Source organism: Takifugu flavidus, chromosome 2 (genome assembly GCF_003711565.1).
Source record: "Takifugu flavidus isolate HTHZ2018 chromosome 2, ASM371156v2, whole genome shotgun sequence".
NCBI classification, from domain to species: Eukaryota; Metazoa; Chordata; class Actinopteri; order Tetraodontiformes; family Tetraodontidae; genus Takifugu; species Takifugu flavidus.
Genome location: NC_079521.1, coordinates 9,965,535 through 9,984,182, shown reverse-complemented (window position 1 = coordinate 9,984,182; position 18,648 = coordinate 9,965,535). Strand labels below are relative to the sequence as shown.

Below are 18,648 nucleotides of genomic sequence, written 5' to 3'. Positions count from 1 at the left end.
TTCTGTAATCAGTGATAAGCCTGTTAGTGTGGCTGGTTGTTGTGTTGGGTGCAGGTGTCACGCCAATAGGTGGCAACACTGAGCAAAACAAAGTCTACGGGTGACTGGACTTGAGGAGTTCCACCTCTCAACTACTAGTCTTCCTCAGGTCTCCATTCAAATAAGGGATAGAAAACAGGCAATCTAGTCACTGCGTTGATGTACTGATGGATAACAAAAACACCCAAACAGAAAAGCCTGGAATATATTTTAAATTTCTTAAGGTTGACTCTTTTATTGACCTGGTTCATTTAACAGGACATAAATGGTTTAAACAAACCAGAGGAGAACCACAAATTTACATTACATCAGCTGATTTTGGTAGTTCACTAGTATGCATTACAGTAGTTTGCTGCTACACGCCACACCCCAGATCCCAGGAAAAAAACAAACCCAGAAATAAATGATTTAGTTTCACCTGTGGAGAAACAAAAAGATGCCCTGCTGCGTTTTAATGTAACTAAAGTAAATATAAAGGCAGAAAAGGGAACGCTGTAATTTCACCCATCAAGTCAAAAATGCACTTTAAGCAAAAAATGTATTGGAATAAAAACAAGACTGAAAATAACCCCCTTAAGGGGGGTTGCAGTATAAGACAGAAATGCCTCCTCCCTCTGTCAGCAGAGGGAAAATAAGCCAGTTTATGTCACTTCTTCACCTCTGCCCTACAAACATGTAACAAGTCAGGCCCACGTCAGCAGGAATTAGCCCGCAACGTGGCACCAAAATGGCTGCTGTCCAAATAAACTACTCCCCACCTGATATTTATGTACACTTGCTGCTCAGTTTGTTCAGTGATGCCATGAGTTTAGCTTTGAGCGTCCCAAATTTAGTTGAGTTTACAAAAATAGACACGAGTTTGTGTGGTACAACGACATCGTCCGTCACGAGGGTATAAAAATACCAGGTTTTCTTTTTAAATGGCAAGATATCGTTTCAAAATAAATATTACCTCATATATTGATTCTCAGTGATTATATTAAATCTTCAACAAGGCTTCACGACTTTTTCAAGCAAAGTAAAGCACAGCCTATATTTTTCTGTCAGTATATTTTTAAAGCAGGGCTGACACAGACACGTGTCGAGCTTTGACGCAGCAGCTTAACAGCGTCTGTATCCTGTAACAAACACAAGAGGGTGACTTCAGCGTCCCGATCACCTGATCTGGCCTATTGGCATCACTTCACACCTTGTTCAATACTTGTTGGCCACAAATGTATGAAAGATTTTCCTATCAAATAGCTGATGGTGGATGATTTTTGATTTGAAATATTGAAGTATTCTTTCACATATATTTTATGTCGCAGCTACATCTCATTCGATAATTAACCCCTAACTCGGTCTGACAGGAACAGCGATTTACTGGTGCTGGTGTTCTTCGCAGTGATTTGACGAAAAACAGCTTAAAATAAAAGGGACCAGTAGACAAACACACACTCCATCAGGAGGATAAATTCATAACAGCTTTCTCAAGTAACAAAGTTAGGCTGCGGTTATAACAGCTTGAAGACAAGGACTTGTGTAACAGCTGTTAAGTGACAGTAACAGACCTGGTAAATGTCACCTTGCAACTTTTAAAAAACATTGAAGAAGTCTGTCAGGAGGTCACGGTACTGATAAAGGCACCAAGCAGCCACTGAGGGTGGGATTGTCCGATTGGCCAGCGTTCCTACTCCTGCGGCTGTGCTGTACCAGCGTCTTTGACCTCTGATGGTGCTTCAGGACAGGAGGGGCTCTCTGGGCTGTCCAACCACACTTCCATTGATTCCTGAGTGTCAAAGAACTCGTCGGGCCCGTCAGGAGACTGGGGTGTCTGGGAGCTGGATCCTGCCTCGCTGCTGCTCTCTCGGAGCTCCAGAAGTACGGGCAACGAGCCTGGGAGACAGTATCCCTCCATTCGTCCCAGCGTGAGCTCCGCTAATGCCGAGCAGGGTGCTCGGAGAGTGGGATCATCTGCAGGAGCAGGAGACACCTCTGGCACTTCCTGTGGGCCGTGAGGGCCATCGCCAGGCTGGTCAAAGGCGACGGCGCCGTGCTCTACATCGTCATCTGGTGAGTTATTGGGGGTCAGGGGGATGACAGCCAGACAGGCTGAGTCCTGAGGAGCCGACACATTCAGGGGCTGAGAGGATGTGTTGAGAACGGAGTGAGTTTCCTCGCTGCTCTGAGGAGTGAGAGACATTTTATCGCTGAAGCTGAAGCGCGGCGAAGTGTCGGCCGTGGTTGGGGAGGACGGTCCTGCGCTGGACACGGTGCTGGATGGCCCGCTGCTGTCTGCAGAACCAAAAACAAACAAGCCCCCAGCACCAGGATGAGAGGGGGTAACAAGACAAATGGAGATAAAATAAACCTCATTCAGGGATACCAGCAACAGGACACGAGCTACCGAGTTCTGGGCTTTGGCTAATACGATCAGGGACGGGACAGTTCTGACTCTGCTTTATTCAGCGGCTACTTTATGGTTAAATTAACACAACAAACCAGTCGGTTTACCGGATTCTGCAGAGTAATGCGTCTGAAAACATGACGCAGCAAACAGCATCATCAGAGAAAGAACTGAGGGAGACCAACCCAGAAACGTCCTGTCTGAGCAGGAGCGCGGAGATGAAAGCATACTCACACCATGGAGGTCTGTCAGAGCGAGATCTGAGGGAGGATGAGAGGACCTTCTGAGGGATGTACGAGTCCACTGACGGATGGTTGTGGGAGGCAAACATGGCGGTCAGGGCTGCAGGCAAGAGAGTTACTTGATTATTGTGCTTTATTTGTTTCTTCCTTGTTTCCTTGTTTCTGCTGTCCGTTTGTAACTGTCAGAACACCCACAGGCTGAATTAAGCTACTGATTTTTTTTCTTGCCTCTGGTAGTCCTGGTGTGTTGATCTCCTGCACTCTCACACACGGCGCTGAGGAACTCGTTGACCTGTTTCAGGGACAGCGAGTTGTGCAGCGTCTCCAGTGGGTAAATTGAGGGCACCATAGAGCAGCCTTCAAATCCTGCAGCAGAGCAGAGGGAACACGATGCCCAGAGGCACATCAGATGAGGCTTCGAGCAGCAGGAAGCACCCAGGAATCCAACATCCCAAAGCCAGCCAGCTTCTACACGTCTACGCCTCATCGGGATGCTCTCGCAGCCTCCTCCTGCTCCTACAACTGCCACAACCTTCTTGCAAGTCTCTACCACATGTTTCCAAGCAGGCAAGGCAGAAACCATGCTGGACACCAAGACGTCATAACGCCCACCGCCAAGTGCCGCCAAGTTCACACGGCGTAGACGTTCCCAAACCACACAACTACAATAATCACATCTAATTGTAAAAATATTATTAAATCTATGGCCTTTTATCTTGGTGAATCCCAACACATATAGAAGCGCCGACGGCAGCACAGTGTCTCGGACTGCAGCTCCGCTTCAGTTAGACAGTTTAGTTCACGGCTGTTACAACGGCGCCGCTTAGGGGTCAACGCCTTCCGATGTTTTCACATCTGTAGTCACCAGCTGGAGCAGAATGTGAGAATATGAGAATGTACAGCAAACAGGCAGGAGTCACATGCTGTTATAGTCAGGGGAGAGTTAAACATTCAAGACAGCGCAGACATGACATGATGGAAGGACACCAAAGTCTTCATGTGGGAGACAAAGCCAGGCTGGCAGCGATCTGAACAACAACAGGACAGTTTCAGTACATATGGAGCCCTTCACAGGTGCACAGTGTTAATGTTGATAGACGATGAAGCAATGAGGAAATATTACAAATACAGGTTTTACCTCAACATTACCCCCCCCCCATATGTTTTAAGAGCTTTTAAAAACAGGTTGTAATCGTGCAGAAATAACTCTGAGCTTCTTAATTTAGATCAGCAAAACTCTGATCAAAAGAAGAAAGAGGCTTTTAAAGTGTCCCCTCGGATGGTCCAGAGCCGTGTTGTGATTTCTGATGCCATTCGCCTCCATCGCGACTTTAACGAGGTGAAACTGTCATTGTGCCGGGTGCTATCATTTCCTTTATCTTCAGCCTTTCATTTTAGAAGATCGCAACATAAATAGCACAGGTGTTCGAGTTGGGCTGATTTTCATTCCACAAAACAGAGCATTTGCTCATTTTCATGGTAGGAATGTAGATATTCTGAAAAACTTAGCAACCCCCTCCCTACGAGGTACAAGCGGACGACACCAAGCGCCCCTATGATGATCGTCTGCTGTGGACTACTTTGCCACAACGTGCACTGCTAGATGTCCCTGGATGTCCTAACTCCTCCACTGCCAGCAGATCAGCAACATCACCCTAAATGCCCACACGCTGCTCCTGAGGACCTCCTACTGGATTTAGACTGGTTGCACGAAGCACGCACACACACACACACACACACACACACACACACACACACACGCACACACACAACTCCTTTAGCTCACTTTACCCACAGTATTCAAACAACAAAGAAAATCTGAAATATTTCTGTGATGAGACAGGTGGACACGTGTTCCAATGAATCACTGTATTGTGTATTAAAATATATGCTGAATGAACCATTATCTCAATTTCTTTTATTTTCTTCCCCCACACATTCTCGGTCTTTTATACCGTATCCAACCAACGGAGGAATTGTTTCAGATTCTGTGTTTAAATGTCCTACCTTTTTTGCATTTGTTTTTGCTTTGACGTGAAAAGGGTCAGAAATGGCCACGACAGTGCACAGCACTCCAGCGTGCAATCTGCATGACCAGAGAAACAGGCGCGCATGCAGACACATCAAGAAAGCAAAGCGGGAATCAGCTAAAGAACAAGCACAAGTCCAACTGAGCCAGTGACTGAGCAGGGTGAGAGGATGAGGGCGTGAGGGGCGGAGCCAAGCAGGCTAACCGTAGCGGTATTCTAGGGGGTCCTGGCCGGAGATGAGCCAGTTTCGGAAGAGACGGAGGTGGTAGGAGCACTGGTGGAGGTGGTGGGCCAGGGCCCCGTCCAGACAGAGGTCGCAGCCCAGGCTGAGGTCGGTGGAGAAACACCTCAACAACTGGGCCACATGATGCTCCTCCAGGGGCTCTGAGGAAGAAGAGGGAGGAAGGACAGGGCAGTGGAGGAGGAGGAGGAGGAGGAGGAGGAGCAGCAGCACAGAAGACATGAAACGACTGAACAGGAGTGGAGGTGAAGCAAGAGCTAAAGGTGGCTGCACAATCACACAGATGAGGAAGGAGAACAGGGAGGCTTGGGTGGTTAAAAAAGAAACTGCAAGTCATCATGAGAGTTTTAGCTTCTGATCTTAAACTCGTGTCACAAAACAGCCCTCATTTTTTTACCTTTAGTTATTCATCTTGAATTTCATTGACACGGAAAACAAACTAACCAGAATAACAAGTTGGTAGCAGATTAGCTATTCTGTAATGACTTACAGGAACTTTTGTCACACAGCAGAAATGGTAAAAATCAAAGTTTGGAGGCAAAGAAAAGGGTACAGAGGGTGGAAATGGAAGGAATAGATTGTTCTGCCCACCAACCAGCCCCTCCCAAAAGCGCCACTTTCTCCAAACGTTGTCACTTTAGCGCATTTCCCTGCCAATCTAGGAGCGTTTTTGGAGCGATGATGTCATTTCCCAACCCGCCGAGCTGCTGGAGGGACGTGTTGACCGTAGGCAGCTGCCGCCTCTCCAATGTGCTGATTCACAGAAACAAACAGACCATCGTCTTCCTGCAGCTAAAAGCGGCATCAGTGATGGTCCTGAACCGCCTGCATCAGGGGCAAATCAGGGGCAAATCAGGGGCAAATCCTGTATGATGGGATAAGACTGATGTCTGGGGCAGAAACGTTTACCTCGCCTGATGACTGGAATTACTCTAGTGACTCATGGTCATTTACCGACGCACAATAACCTCATCAGGCAACACAGACAATCACAACTGTCTCAGTGAGCTTTAAAAGATCACGACTGGCACGGTTTCCTTTATTAACTAACAAAAGAATGACAAATAAAAGCAGCAGATCTCCTAAAAATAACTTCCTATGTTTCTATTCTCCCAGAAATCCTGTTATGAAAGAAAAAGGTCAAATTTTGAGGTCACGCTGAGGGTTAAGGTTCAAGAAACATGTTATACAACTTTTAGAACCGACTGATTAGTCAGTGAGAGTCGAAGGAAAATCATCATTCTTCTGAATGCTTGAACAGACCGGACACCAGCACAGAGACAGACAACAGACGAGTGTTTGTGCTCATGAGCCAAAGCCAGAAGAACAAATGTTTTGGTCTGAACAGATGGAGATGAGGTGACCTTAGAAAGCTTTAACTCTTCTCCAGGTGGTTCGCTCACAGTTGCCTGAACCACCTTCATCTGTCAGAAGGATTCATTCATCTGCTTCTGATGGAGTCTGACACACACACACACACACACACACACACACACACACACACACACACACACACCACACACACACACCACACACACACACACACACCCTTGTGGATAAAGGCTACATTCTTGGGTAATAGTGATCAAATTGGGAAGTGTGTGTGTGGTGCGCTAACAGGGTTCCCACCCTTTCTTCACACGTCTGCTGCTTTCATTTTGAACCTTCTTTATTTGTTGCAAGTCTCCAAACTTTTGCAGTGTAAAAATACATTTAAAGGGATATCAACATCCAAAAGTTCATTTTCCAACAGAAAAGCTATTTCTCCAGGTTTTCTTTCAATTTGGGTCCTAGATGGTTTGCATGGGTTGCTGGTTTCTTGCATCATTTTGAGAAGTAAACAAGAAACCATAGTCGACATTGGATCTTTTATTTGGAAAAGTGGCCCTTCCTGTCTGCTCTGTGGTGCCCTGACCAGTTTGATGAGTTGAAATTGAAAAACCTCGCATTTTAGAAACGGGACTAAAGGGGAGAATAGGACTAAATAAATTAATCTTAAAATATACAACACAGAAAAAACCTCAACAGTAATGAGACATGTACATAAACATGGTTTGGTGCACGGCACGTGGACCAAAAAATACTGATCTACAGGAACACAGACATGAAATATAACCGTTCATATGGAACTGAACTCTTTGGGTTCACTGACGTCTCTGAAAACACAGACAGGTTTATGAAATATGCTGTAGTTGCTTTGACTGAACTACGGAACTTCTAAGCTTCATTGGGGCCGGGTCAAAGGGCACATTGTTAATCTGGTGTGAAAAAAGTGGACCTCTGCATAATTGGACAATGGAAATGACCGATCAGTGTACGTTAAACGTTTGAATATGAAAATGTCCTTCCACAACAAGCGTGGGTAAAAGAATGCCGTCATTTTTCCACCTGCTCTTTTCTAACATATGACAAGTGGGAACCCTGGTTAGAGATGCAGTGTTAGAAAAGTAAGAATCCAAAAGCATATGGATAAACAAACACAAGAAATGATTAACTGATTAGAAAAAAAATATATATATGTAAAACTGGAATGCTGGAGGGCCATGTGGGGGGAAAAAATACCCCGAAATTAAATGAATAAAAGTTTGAAGACATGCAGAACAAAGGGAGGTGAAGTGGAAGAATACTTGAAAGAAGCAGACGTACCATTAGTCGGATGCTTTGCAAACGACACAGAAAACCGTTTTACTGCCGGCATAGACAACAACTCTGAGGAAATAAAACAAAAATTCACTAGAGTTACTTCGAGCCACACTTTGGGGTTTATCATGTTTCAACAAATCACTGTTCTGTAACACCAGAATCAGAATTATCTGATCCAGCTCATGAGGGAACCCTGACTCAAACTAGTCTAAAGATGTCTGACATGAGGCAACGCTGGATGGAACATCTTCTGATGAGATGGATAAGTGCTTTCAACTTAGGAGGTGAAGGCAGCACACAAATATAAATGAAATCCCAATCTTTGTCCTTTGCTGTCACCTGACCACAACAACCTAAACAACAGAAGCACTGCGCTGTAGTAAATATTGATCATCGTCGTCGTCAGTCCCAAGACCACACTGGACTGCAGCAAAAGGTGGACACGATGAAGATGATCAATAAGTGCTGTATATTACTAAACGAAACCCTGCTTTCGGGGGTGGAGGGTGCATGAAATGGCGGGGGTCACATGAATTCAACGGCATTGAGATAAAGATGCTTTAGCCGAGTCCTGAAATGAGGTGGAACAAGATGGATGACACAAGACCAACAAAGCTGCATGAGAGGCAGCCAGCAGAGGACTGCAGTGGTACCACAGGGACACCTACTGGACACCATGATGCCAGACAGGGACACAGCATGAGCCATCATCACAGACAGTTCTAAATTTACCTCCATTTAAATCTGTGCACATTCACAGCTCTGGACACATTTATGCAAATAAATGGCTGACGAAAAGAAAAATGTGTGTTTCTATCAAAAGCCCCTGTTCTTTCTAAAATTAGGGCTCTTTTTTCATGCAACAGTCCTGCAAGTGGGATTCATCTGCAATTATTCAAAGGTTGTTCCACTCTGAGTAATAAGACACAATGAGGGTGTGTTAATAAAGGCTGGATTTCATTTCTATCTGTCTCTAATGAACAAAACTTGCAATGTTAGAAATTGCGTAGGAGCCGTGCATTGTTCAGGTCAGCTCATCTTTATTTGCTTTGCCTTTTTCACCCCACTAACTCCACTCTGGTTTGGTGATGCTAACGGGAGCGAGTGGAGCTGATCTGACTGGCAATGAACTGAAGCAGCTGTGAAAACCTCTTCAGGTTTATTTCGCCCCCCTTGCTGTTATGCTAAATCTGCGTTAAAATTGATATAATCCAGTTTGAATTTCTACAAAATGAACAAAACAAATGGTCTGGCAATAAACATACCAACTGATCCACAAGGGAAAATCCCCAGTAATTCTTAGAAAAATGATTGAAATGATCGTGTTGAATTATGTAAAACTCTGACAATGAACAGACCGTAGAGGGAAGTCATTTATGGATGATGCATAAATGGGAACCTGACTTTCATTTTTCAAATATTAACCCCAGATGAACAGCTGCACCATACATGCAGAACTTTTAATGTAAACCCAAACTAGAAATGAGTCACTAAACCTTTTGCTCCATTACCTAAAAATGACTTCAGAGAAACAGCCAAGCTCTATTTCATTAAATGTAACATCTCTTCATACCGAGTTTGGAGGATCGCCTACGTGAGCTTCAGTCAACTGTTTAGCTTTAAACTCAACCATCTTTTCATATCAAATATTGATGACAGAGGTGTGAAGAAAACAAAGAAACAGATGGTAAAATTCAGTAATGATTTATGTGAACGTGGAGTCAAAATTAACTGTATGGCAGGAATGCAGACATGATGTTCCTAAATTCTCACTTTTCCCACCAAGTACAAGCTAAACTAGTATAAATATACTCTGCACTCTACATTTCTACCTCTAAACATTTCTACTGGATAAGACCTCTAACAGCTTTGGGGCTTTAAACATGTGAGCAGTACATGTGTGAGACACTGATCTGCTGGCACCCAGTGCAGGAGCGCCATCTCGAACACATACCGTCTTTGTAGGACAGACTGCCAGAGGAGAATTTTTTGCGATGCGCACGTGCGTAGTCCTGCAGGTTAGGGGCACTAGAGGACCCACCTAGGACAGTGGTGCTGAAGAGCCCGGCACACTGAGAGCCTGCGAGGGGGGGGGGTGTGGTGGATTAGTTACCACTACACATCATGCTGCTGCTCAAAAAAGAATAATTTAAAATTTACTAACTTAAAAGCAAAAGGTGGGGGAAAGAGACAAAGAAAGGAGGACAGAAAAAACAACAGCCAGACACAACAGACCAGACGTCTCCTCGAAAGTTAAAAATAAACTACTGCGTCATTTTATGCGGCTGAAAGGAAAAATCCACCCTGGAGTTCAGGTCAATTTCTGAAACAAGTCCAGAACAGAGTCGACATAAAAGAAGAAAAAAGCAAGCAAAATAATAGTTTGGATGTTGAAGCTTCCCGATACCGTCTCACCCCATCTGCTGCAAACTCAAATGCACCCTGGGGTGGATTTTTCTTTTCAGAGCCATATTATCAAAATCACTTAATATCTGCTGGAAAGAAAAGGGCAGGAAGACATTAATGATCACATAGCAGAAGACCTCTGACATGTACAGCACATGCCAGAGATGCAGAAAGGATGACCTTCAATGCCTGGTTGGAATGAATATCTGACCTGCACAAGAAACGTTTTTAAACCCTTGGAGCTTTCTACTAACAATTTGCTTCTCCCTGAGGAGAAATCAGTTATCTGGGTGGGCACAAATAGATTCCTGTTGCATTAATAATTATATCCTCCAGAACAAAAAGGCAATGAATTCTTTACGCCCTTCCCATCCTCACCCGAGCAGTTTCTTTTTTAAGCACAGTTTCCATGGTAACAGAATTAAAACACCTACCTAATCCACTTTGTTTCATCTCGGGAGACTGACGTGAGCAGAGGGAGAAGAGCCGATAGCTGCCAGCCTTGAAGGACGAAGATTCTGACAGAACCTGGTGGAAAAACCACAAACACAAATCTCAAGGAAAAACTTCAGCGCAGCTCGAGAGAGAAGCTCTGAAGACCATGATGGAAGATTGTAGGACAGAAAAAACAACAAATTAGTGGCGATAAACGACTGGAGGCAGGATGTTCCAGAAATGTAAAATCACTCAGCTTTACCTCCATGGAGCCAGTCTTGTGATTGCGTATCAGCGGGGACCTCCTCTGAATGGTGATGGGTTCGGACAGAGGCACGGCGCGGTCCGTCTCATCTCTGGACAGGTCCTCCAAGCTGCCGGGGTCCGTCTGTTTCTGCCCGTTCTGGGCGAGAACATGAGGAGGGAGAAAGAAAGTGCGCGCTGCTCTCCATCAGAAGAAAACACACATCCGACGCTGCTACCGTGCTACTACCTCTGCAGAAGCTGGCCTGAACCCAAAGCCAGTCGGAGCATTCTCCTCCTCCTCCACACCTTTGACGCCCGGGCTGAAGTGAAGCTCCACGTGGAAGCGTTCCTCTGACGAGAGGTCCTGTGAGGAGATGCCACAAAGTATTTCCAGAGAGGGAAAACAAACTGTTGTTGACAAGGGTTTCAAAATTACATTCACAATGTTGTGTCCAAATGTTTCTGATTAGACGAGACTGTGCATCACCACATATTATAAAAAATGAAAAAGAAACCTTATTGTTGTCCTCATAGAGCATGATAACAATCTGAGTCATGTAGTTGAGCTCAGAGACGGCGCTGAGATAGTCCATAGCTCGCTTCCATTGAGGATCCTTCTCTTCCTGTTGCAAAACCGCCACACAGAAAAACATGAATGCAACCGCACTACTGGGTCTGCAGTCTGTTGCTCTTTAGAACGTCTGATTAGTCACTCACATCCAGCAACCCTCCGTAGCGAAAAATGCTGAGCAGCGAGTGGACGTGACTTTCGCTGGTGAAATACAAACGGGTCCTGACGTGGCGTCCAGGGGACATGACTCCTCGAGAGTATCTGGAAATGAGTCTTGATTATCATGATGCTCTGTCCCATCGGCACCACTGGGCTTTATTACACATCTACTGTTGAAACTCACAGAGGGTGCAGCTTGTTGACAGACTCGTCCTCGTGGGTCCTCTGCAGGTCCATCTGGATCTTTCTAACCAGTGGGAGACAGTAGCCATATGCTATGTCTAATTTCTCCACGTTATTTATGCCATATTCCTGTTAACAAATAAAGAAAACCAAAAAATACCAAAATGTGCTTAAAATACAAGACAACATCTCAACAGGACAAACTCTTGTTCATGCTAATGGGCTTAAAATCAAAAAGGCAGAACATTTTAAACAGGTGGGTTAAGTTTTTGAATCATTCTTTGACATCACATATATTTCTTTACAGTACAGTATCAGAAAATCTTTGACAAAGGAAAACAAAAACTGAATCTTAGCCTTTGCTTAAATATAGTAATGCTCTCTTGCCGTGTTTGAAAACACTGTCCATTTCCTTGCCCCGTCTTTTTAAAACTCACCTGAGGGATAACGATGTCTGCCAAAGCTCGAGACAGTCGGAACAACTCCAGCGTGTCCTCCAGGCCCAGAGTGGCGTTGTGAATGACGTCGTACTTCACACAGTCATAAATGTCTGGAACCTTACTGATGTCATACCGGCCATTCTTCATGCGGAAGTCTCTCTCCAGTTTGGACCAGCGCTGCAGCATCAGCTCCAGCGTCTCACTGTGGTACAGCTGCAGGTCTGGTGAGAAGAATTAGACACAAAACATCTTTTGCCAGTTCCAGAAAAGGGTGGTTTCATCTTAAAAACGAAGGACGGAAAAATATTGAATACCTGCAGACCAACACACTGAACTTCTGTTTTAATTCAAATAAATAAATAAACTCGTATATCCTTGCAATGTTCTGACAGCTGACTTTTTTTGCTTACCAGCGGACTTTGGATCCTCCATCCTCTTACGGATTTGGGAAGTGAGACTCTGAATAAGAGTGTAGACCAGGTCACAAGTGGCCACTGGGTTCTGGACTATCTTCATTGAATTCACCAAAGAGGCACTTTGTGATGGCGCCAGCTGTCACAAGCATTGAAAAACATGTGAGCATTCACAATTCTTTTTTTCCCCCTTATCTCTATTAGAAAATGTTAATAACTTATTAACTGCATTTTATGACCTTTCAGACATTTGAGGGTCAGTTTTCAGCTTTGATTTATTCTTCAGATATTCACCCTGTCGTAGTCTTCGTCGATGAACTCCCTGTCTGTCTGCAGAATCTCGTGGAGCCGAGCCTTCACGCGGTGTTGGCAGCTGCTCAGAGAGTCGCTGTCGTTGTCCAGCAGTCCGTTCATATTGGCGCTCTTCACCATCTGCACCAGGATGGGCGTCAGCTCGCCCTCCAGAGCGAGCAAGCCCTACAAAATGACAGGGTGATGTGACAGACGCCTCACAAACAAGCATGTGGAAAGATGCATGATGGATGGAGGAAACTGCCAACCTTGGCGAAGGCTGCAGCTGTCATCTGAACCCTGCCTTCGTCAGACGCATATATCTTCAGGTCATGTCTGTAGGTGCTGTGCAGCCGTAGTAAACCACAGCCTGGAAAGCCAGCATAGTCTCCTACAACAAAAACGGTACACATCTGATAACCAGAATCAAACAAGTTTCCAAGTTTTTGACTGCACGAAAACTGACCGTGAAATCTGCGGGATGCTACACTATGCTAATCTGCTTCTCACCTTGTCCTCCGGGGTACATGCAGCGGAAGGCTCTTCCCAGTTCCTCTGCCTGCACCCGGCCAGCAGGGGTCAACTCTCCCCCCCACTTCAACACCAGCAGCAAAGACGGACCCTCCTTACGTGTGTCTGAAAACAGTCAACATGAGTTCAGCTATGCTGGACTTGCAGCCATGTTTGGAAAGATGAATATCTCCTACCTTCCTCCTCACTTGAGGTTTTGGGCTGCCCATGGGGCAGGTATGTGAGCTGCACTTTCCTGTTGATCCCAGAGAAGTGGCCATACCTGTATTAGAAAAATGAAATTAAAAAATTAGGGAAAAAACAGAAAAGAAAATTCATCTCCCACCTCTGATAGTGGTAGTGCTCGCTGAACTTAGTGGAAGCACTTGCAGTTTAAAACATTATTCGCCTACTTTATCTCACAAAATATCACAGATAGTTCCACCTAACAACCAAGAAATCCTTTAAAAAGGATGAGTTTGGGGACGGCAAGTTCGTTAAGTGGGTCAGTTTATTTGAAACTCACATTTCCAGAACAGTTTTTAGCTGCTCCAGTTTGGACTTCTTCTCTTCTATCTCACAGTCATTGTGCTGTCCCAGTTCTGCCAAAAGCTGTCGGGTGATGTCCAGCACCTCCTAATGAGGTTCACAGGAACAGACCATCAATAAATTACAGACACACACACACACACACACACACACACCTCCTGTCTGGGTAAAGTTACCTGCAGTTGTTTTGGCTTCTTTAGCTTAAGTTTCCCTGTTTTGTATCCACCGTATTTTTCAAACAAATCAAAGAACCTGTTTGAAAGAGAAAATTCACTTGAAATAAACACGTTGCAGTAAAGAAAGATGTTAGTGGAAGAGAGAAAACGCACATGGGGTTGCGAACTTCCATCTTCATCTTCTGCTTAGGCGTTCTGTCTCCGTGACGGATGACCGCAATGACGCAGCGCAGCTCCATCCTGAATAGAAAAGGAGGAAGTTAACAACAGCAGCAGCTCATAACTCAAAGCTTCTGCCATCAATCAACAATGTCTCCACTGCTGATGACAGAAAGTTCAATATAGTAAGACCACAACAGCAACAAAACACTCCGAAGGCAGATCTACACCTGACTTCATCTGTACAGGGAACTGGTTTGACTGTTTAGACTCACATGGTCCCTGAAGTGGTGGGAACAATGGGGATGTCCTCTGCCTCAGTAGGGATGGACCACGGAATCTGAAACTGTGGTGCCAGCTCACGCATCACAATGTTCCTGAAGAGAGCCACACGCTCAGTGAGCAGATGTAAAATAGGCACAAATGCAGAGGGTTCAGGGATGGCTTATAAGAAACAAACACGGTACCCGAGGATCTTGGCACAGTCATCGTAGTACTTCATCGAGTTCTTTACGAAGCTGAAGCCATTGACGTCACAGACATAGGAATGACCGTTGGCCCGGAGAAGATCGAACCCACAGACAGTTTGCTGCAGCGAAAGGGGGCCGTCAGAGGTCATGCACATCAACAATTCAGAACCAGATGTTACGAAGTGAATACCTTGAAAGCCAAGCAGACCTTCCGGGCTACCAGCTTCTCCATGGCAGAGAGCATGACAGGGTAACGCACTTCTTTCCCCTCACTGTCGCGCTCCACCTTCCCATCCAGAGCTGGAGACTTTCGGGCCTCAGCGTGCGCGTAGTCAGGCCCGACAGTGTAGACCTGAGGCACATGCACAACATTTTCAGGCTAGAAGATTGTGTTATGGGCTGGACTAACACTATCTGATCATCAATAACTTGTTAAAAGGCTTCAGCATTTACAAATATATATTTTTATTAACCTTAACATCGGTGCCATCTGTTGGCATGAACTCTTCATATATGTAAGAGCCTGTCTTCCTCACACTGCTCTCTGGTGAGTACACACTGCTCCGGCTCCCAATCTATACAAGACAATCAAGGGAATGATTTTTTTTTTTTTTACTAAAATGATGACGAGTTGACTGGAAACACAATAATGGAACGGTCAAAGATTGGACCTTCCTGAAGAGTCTCTGGCTGCCACCTCCAGCAGAGGTGGGGTAGTAGATGTAGACATTGTGGTCCTCAGCACAAACAGGCTTCTCAACGAAAGGTTTCTGGAAGATCTCCCCATTCACCTCCACGTGATCTTCCCCCTCCACCAGGTTACACTCTGAGACCCAGAGAGAGCAAACAAAGCCCAGCGTCATTGCCTTCAATGATGCACACGGCTCCGCACCATGTGACCTTCATCGAGGCCGACAAACGCGCTCATGACTTCATGCACCATGTTACTGTAAAGGTGCTACATACGCAGCTGTTGCAGAAGGCTTACTAAAAGTATTCAGAAGAATCTAAAGCAAATTTCAGTCACCAGGTTTTTGAATCTGGTGAGATTTATTACTTTGTGCCAATTCTAACAAAATGAATTAAAAAAAACAGGACATTTTTGGACTTGGATAATTTTTCAAGGATCTGCAGTCAGGGTGATGATAGTTTCACATGGATTTGTAGCTGTAAAGACAAAGAATGACAACTATTGACTCCTGGCAGACAGGCTGACCGTCTGGCTTATCTGGGTCACGGTTCAGGACTGCATAGCGTGGCAGATCTATGCCCTCCTCCTGCAGAATTCGATACACCTCTCTCCTGTGAAAACAAGAGCAGACCCATGAACTCTTGTTTTTGTTGACCTCTCACTCTGCTTTTAGCAGATACTGGAAACACATGTATAGCTATGGTACCTGTCCTGGATGTAGTACTGCATGTTGAGGTCATTGATGAGCAGAGGGTTTCTCAGTGTGGCGTAGCTGACAGCCTTATCCAGTGGGAATCCTGGTGCACATGAAAAAAATGATTATTACACAGAAATTCGTGGAAATTTGGAAGACAAGTTCAGCGTCACAACTTGCTGAGATACTGTTAGCTTAAAAAACACCCCAATGAAAACCTGGGAGTGTGAACAAGAGTGGGGTTCTTTCATTTGTAAATAACTTACTCAGATGAGGGATAAACCTGGCTTTACAGAGGTCCACAGAGTGTGCAGTGAACATATCAGATAACAGAAGCACAGTCACCTTTGGAGTGGAAAGAGATGAGGCAGTCACACAGAGGCCATTTGTCTACGGGCTCGTTGAGGATGACATCCTCTGGGAAGATGACCACAGTGATGTACTCGAACCTGCACAGCCTCTCCAGAATCTGGGTCATTGGCTTTGACTTGGATTTCTTCATCATGCAGCAGATCCCCACCACAATCTGTCGCTCTGCGGGCTGAACAAAGAGGAGAACAAAGAAGTGTAATTCTGTGTCACGCTAACACATAATTTATAAAGAAACAACATCAATTATTTTGACCCATTTATAACAGAATAAGTGTAATAAGCGTGTGGTGGGTTAGGAAATAAGGCTCCCACCGAGTCTGTGTCTTCGTCGTCCTCATACAGCTCCATGTCTGTCCTCATGCTATCATCCAGGGCCTCGCTCTCATCGTCCTCGTAGCCCACGAAGAATCTGGGAGCGCCACGCCGGCTCTCGCCCGGGCTGTTGGTCTCTGACATCACAGTCCCCCACGGCAGCCCTCAGCTTCCCACCGCGCCATCGTACACCTACACACTGCCAGAGCGGGCTGCCGATGGGGAGGCAGTGAGCCTAGGGAGAGGGATGGGTCCTCTCTGCCCGGGCTGGACGGCAGAGCTCCAAAACAACGATGCAAGAGGAAGAGGAGCACAGCAAGACCGACGGCGCACTGCTCAACAGTGAAAGGTTTTAGAAAACCTGATGGAGCTCATGAGCCCTCTGTCATTGTTTGCATTTCTCATCATCTGGTCGCAGTTTTTTGCCCATCTATATGCAAGACAATAGGAAGAAGAAGAAAGAGTGGCATCCTTGAGAAATAATTACCACTTATTTTACTCTAATAAGTGTAATTGTGGTGATACAGAAGAACAGCAGTTCTGCTCCGTGATTCCGTAATTACATATTAGCCAGAATTGTGGGCTGTCGGAGTGGTGTTACATGTCTCCCTGCTCATCCTGTCATGACAGGTTTATTGTTTCCTGGCACGCTATGATTCCCATCTGAACAACTACTTTACCACCAGGCACAGTCAATCGAGGATAAGAATAAGGATGAGCATCAGCAGTGGAAAAGTTGAGCAGCCAGAGCTTGATGCGTTTAACTTAAAACACGTGCCTCACATACAAACACACCTCTGGATACAAACACACCTCTGGATCTCTCTTGCGCCAGCTTTTGCGTTCTTGTTTTTTTTGTCCTATCTCACAAATTCCATCTTTCAACCCCACCTGAACCCATAAGTGCCACAGTGTAGAGCTCTCGACAAACATACTGTATTGTCACTCATGTGTGTCAGAACTTGTTTTAATAAGGCTATTTCTGCCTTTAATCTAACTGGCGTGACCTTGATTACTTGAAGTTTATTAATAAACTTCGAGTAAACACTTTATTAAATCCTGATTTAAATTGTCGAATGCATTTACTAATGTGCAGTCAGTGATGGAAATAAAAGTGTAATGTACAGGTGGCAATAAGAAAACTCAGCAAATATTACATGACCGTTGAAAAAATCGCTAGCAAAAGGGACTTTTAAAAGCAAACTCTTAGTAGTTAAACGGTAACTCGAGCAGGTCAATCTGGTAATACAGGGGGTTGTTGACATCGTTAGTGCAGCAGACGAAAGATATACAGTAACCGTCTAAAAAGCAATTTAACTTAGATGTTATATTGTGAAAGAAAAGCTCTCTGCCGAATAATGTGTGACTGTAAGATATAAAGGAGGACTGTGCGGAAATCCGAAAATAAAATCAGCGATCTCTCGATTTTTAGCAAGAGAACATTTGGCTACATTTCGGCTAAACTAGCGTACAGCAGTCAGTCGTTCGTTCACGAATGTAAACAAGTCTGATGGTGAAATTCAAAATTGGCAGCAAACAATTGTGCACGAAAATGTTCCTATTGAAGCCGGAGACGTCTCTGTATATGTTAAACCAGCTAACAATAAAAGTGTAAACTCACAGTGCAGCTAGAAGGTCTGCATCGCAATCTTCAATCTACTCTTGACAGCTTGAGAGTGAAACCAACCTTAGTTTTACATTTATGACGCAAACGGAAAGTAACCAATAGCAAAAAGGGATATTCCGAAAGGGGCGAGACAAACGCGATGTCAACCAATGGCAGACGAGGAGGGCTTTGTGACGAAAGAGCGACGTCTAGTGGAAATTTCCAACATTGCTGCGCTTCGGCTATTAAAGTACATTTACTTGATTAGGTTTAGTCTAAAATCTTTAAAGTATTGTTTAAAATTCTTCCCTCAAATATCGTATTTTATATATTTGTTTTTGAAAAAAGTAAACAGAAAAATTTAATCAAAATAACTTTGCTATG

General features: G+C 44.8%; 1 protein-coding gene across 4 annotated transcripts; it reads right to left on the bottom strand.

The window, feature by feature from the left end:
- Positions 1 to 243: 243 nt before the first annotated feature.
- On the bottom strand, positions 244 to 18,372 carry ppip5k1a (diphosphoinositol pentakisphosphate kinase 1a). Of its 4 annotated transcripts, XM_057021201.1 has the most exons (31): positions 18,280 to 18,372; positions 16,659 to 17,088; positions 16,320 to 16,515; positions 15,987 to 16,077; positions 15,806 to 15,891; positions 15,261 to 15,415; positions 15,063 to 15,164; positions 14,780 to 14,941; positions 14,587 to 14,708; positions 14,395 to 14,496; positions 14,114 to 14,200; positions 13,961 to 14,036; positions 13,762 to 13,871; positions 13,433 to 13,518; positions 13,236 to 13,361; positions 12,995 to 13,116; positions 12,729 to 12,911; positions 12,432 to 12,573; positions 12,019 to 12,242; positions 11,583 to 11,710; positions 11,386 to 11,500; positions 11,184 to 11,291; positions 10,916 to 11,032; positions 10,685 to 10,825; positions 10,422 to 10,515; positions 9,536 to 9,661; positions 7,585 to 7,647; positions 4,902 to 5,081; positions 2,896 to 3,033; positions 2,660 to 2,767; positions 244 to 2,313 (listed from the first exon to the last, which is right to left on the bottom strand). In XM_057021201.1, the coding sequence occupies exons 2-31, from the start codon at positions 16,800 to 16,802 to the stop codon at positions 1,709 to 1,711; spliced, it is 4,239 nt and encodes a 1,412-aa protein (XP_056877181.1). In that variant the 5' UTR covers positions 16,803 to 17,088; positions 18,280 to 18,372; the 3' UTR covers positions 244 to 1,708. The 4 variants fall into 4 exon arrangements, with proteins under 4 accessions (XP_056877181.1, XP_056877192.1, XP_056877201.1 ...); XM_057021212.1 differs by lacking the exon at positions 4,902 to 5,081; XM_057021221.1 differs by lacking the exons at positions 4,902 to 5,081; positions 7,585 to 7,647.
- Between the last annotated feature and the right edge of the window lie 276 nt (positions 18,373 to 18,648).

Excerpts from the sequence above, each read along its gene's own strand:
- ppip5k1a (XM_057021201.1), bottom strand. The coding sequence starts at position 16,802 with ATGTCAGAGACCAACAGCCCGGGCGAGAGCCGGCGTGGCGCTCCCAGA. Across the intron at positions 16,516-16,658 it reads ACGACGAAGACACAGACTCG|CCCGCAGAGCGACAGATTGT; the intron begins GTGGGAGCCTTA and ends CTCTTTGTTCAG. Across the intron at positions 9,662-10,421 it reads GATGAAACAAAGTGGATTAG|GCTCTCAGTGTGCCGGGCTC; the intron begins GTAGGTGTTTTA and ends CCCCCCTCGCAG.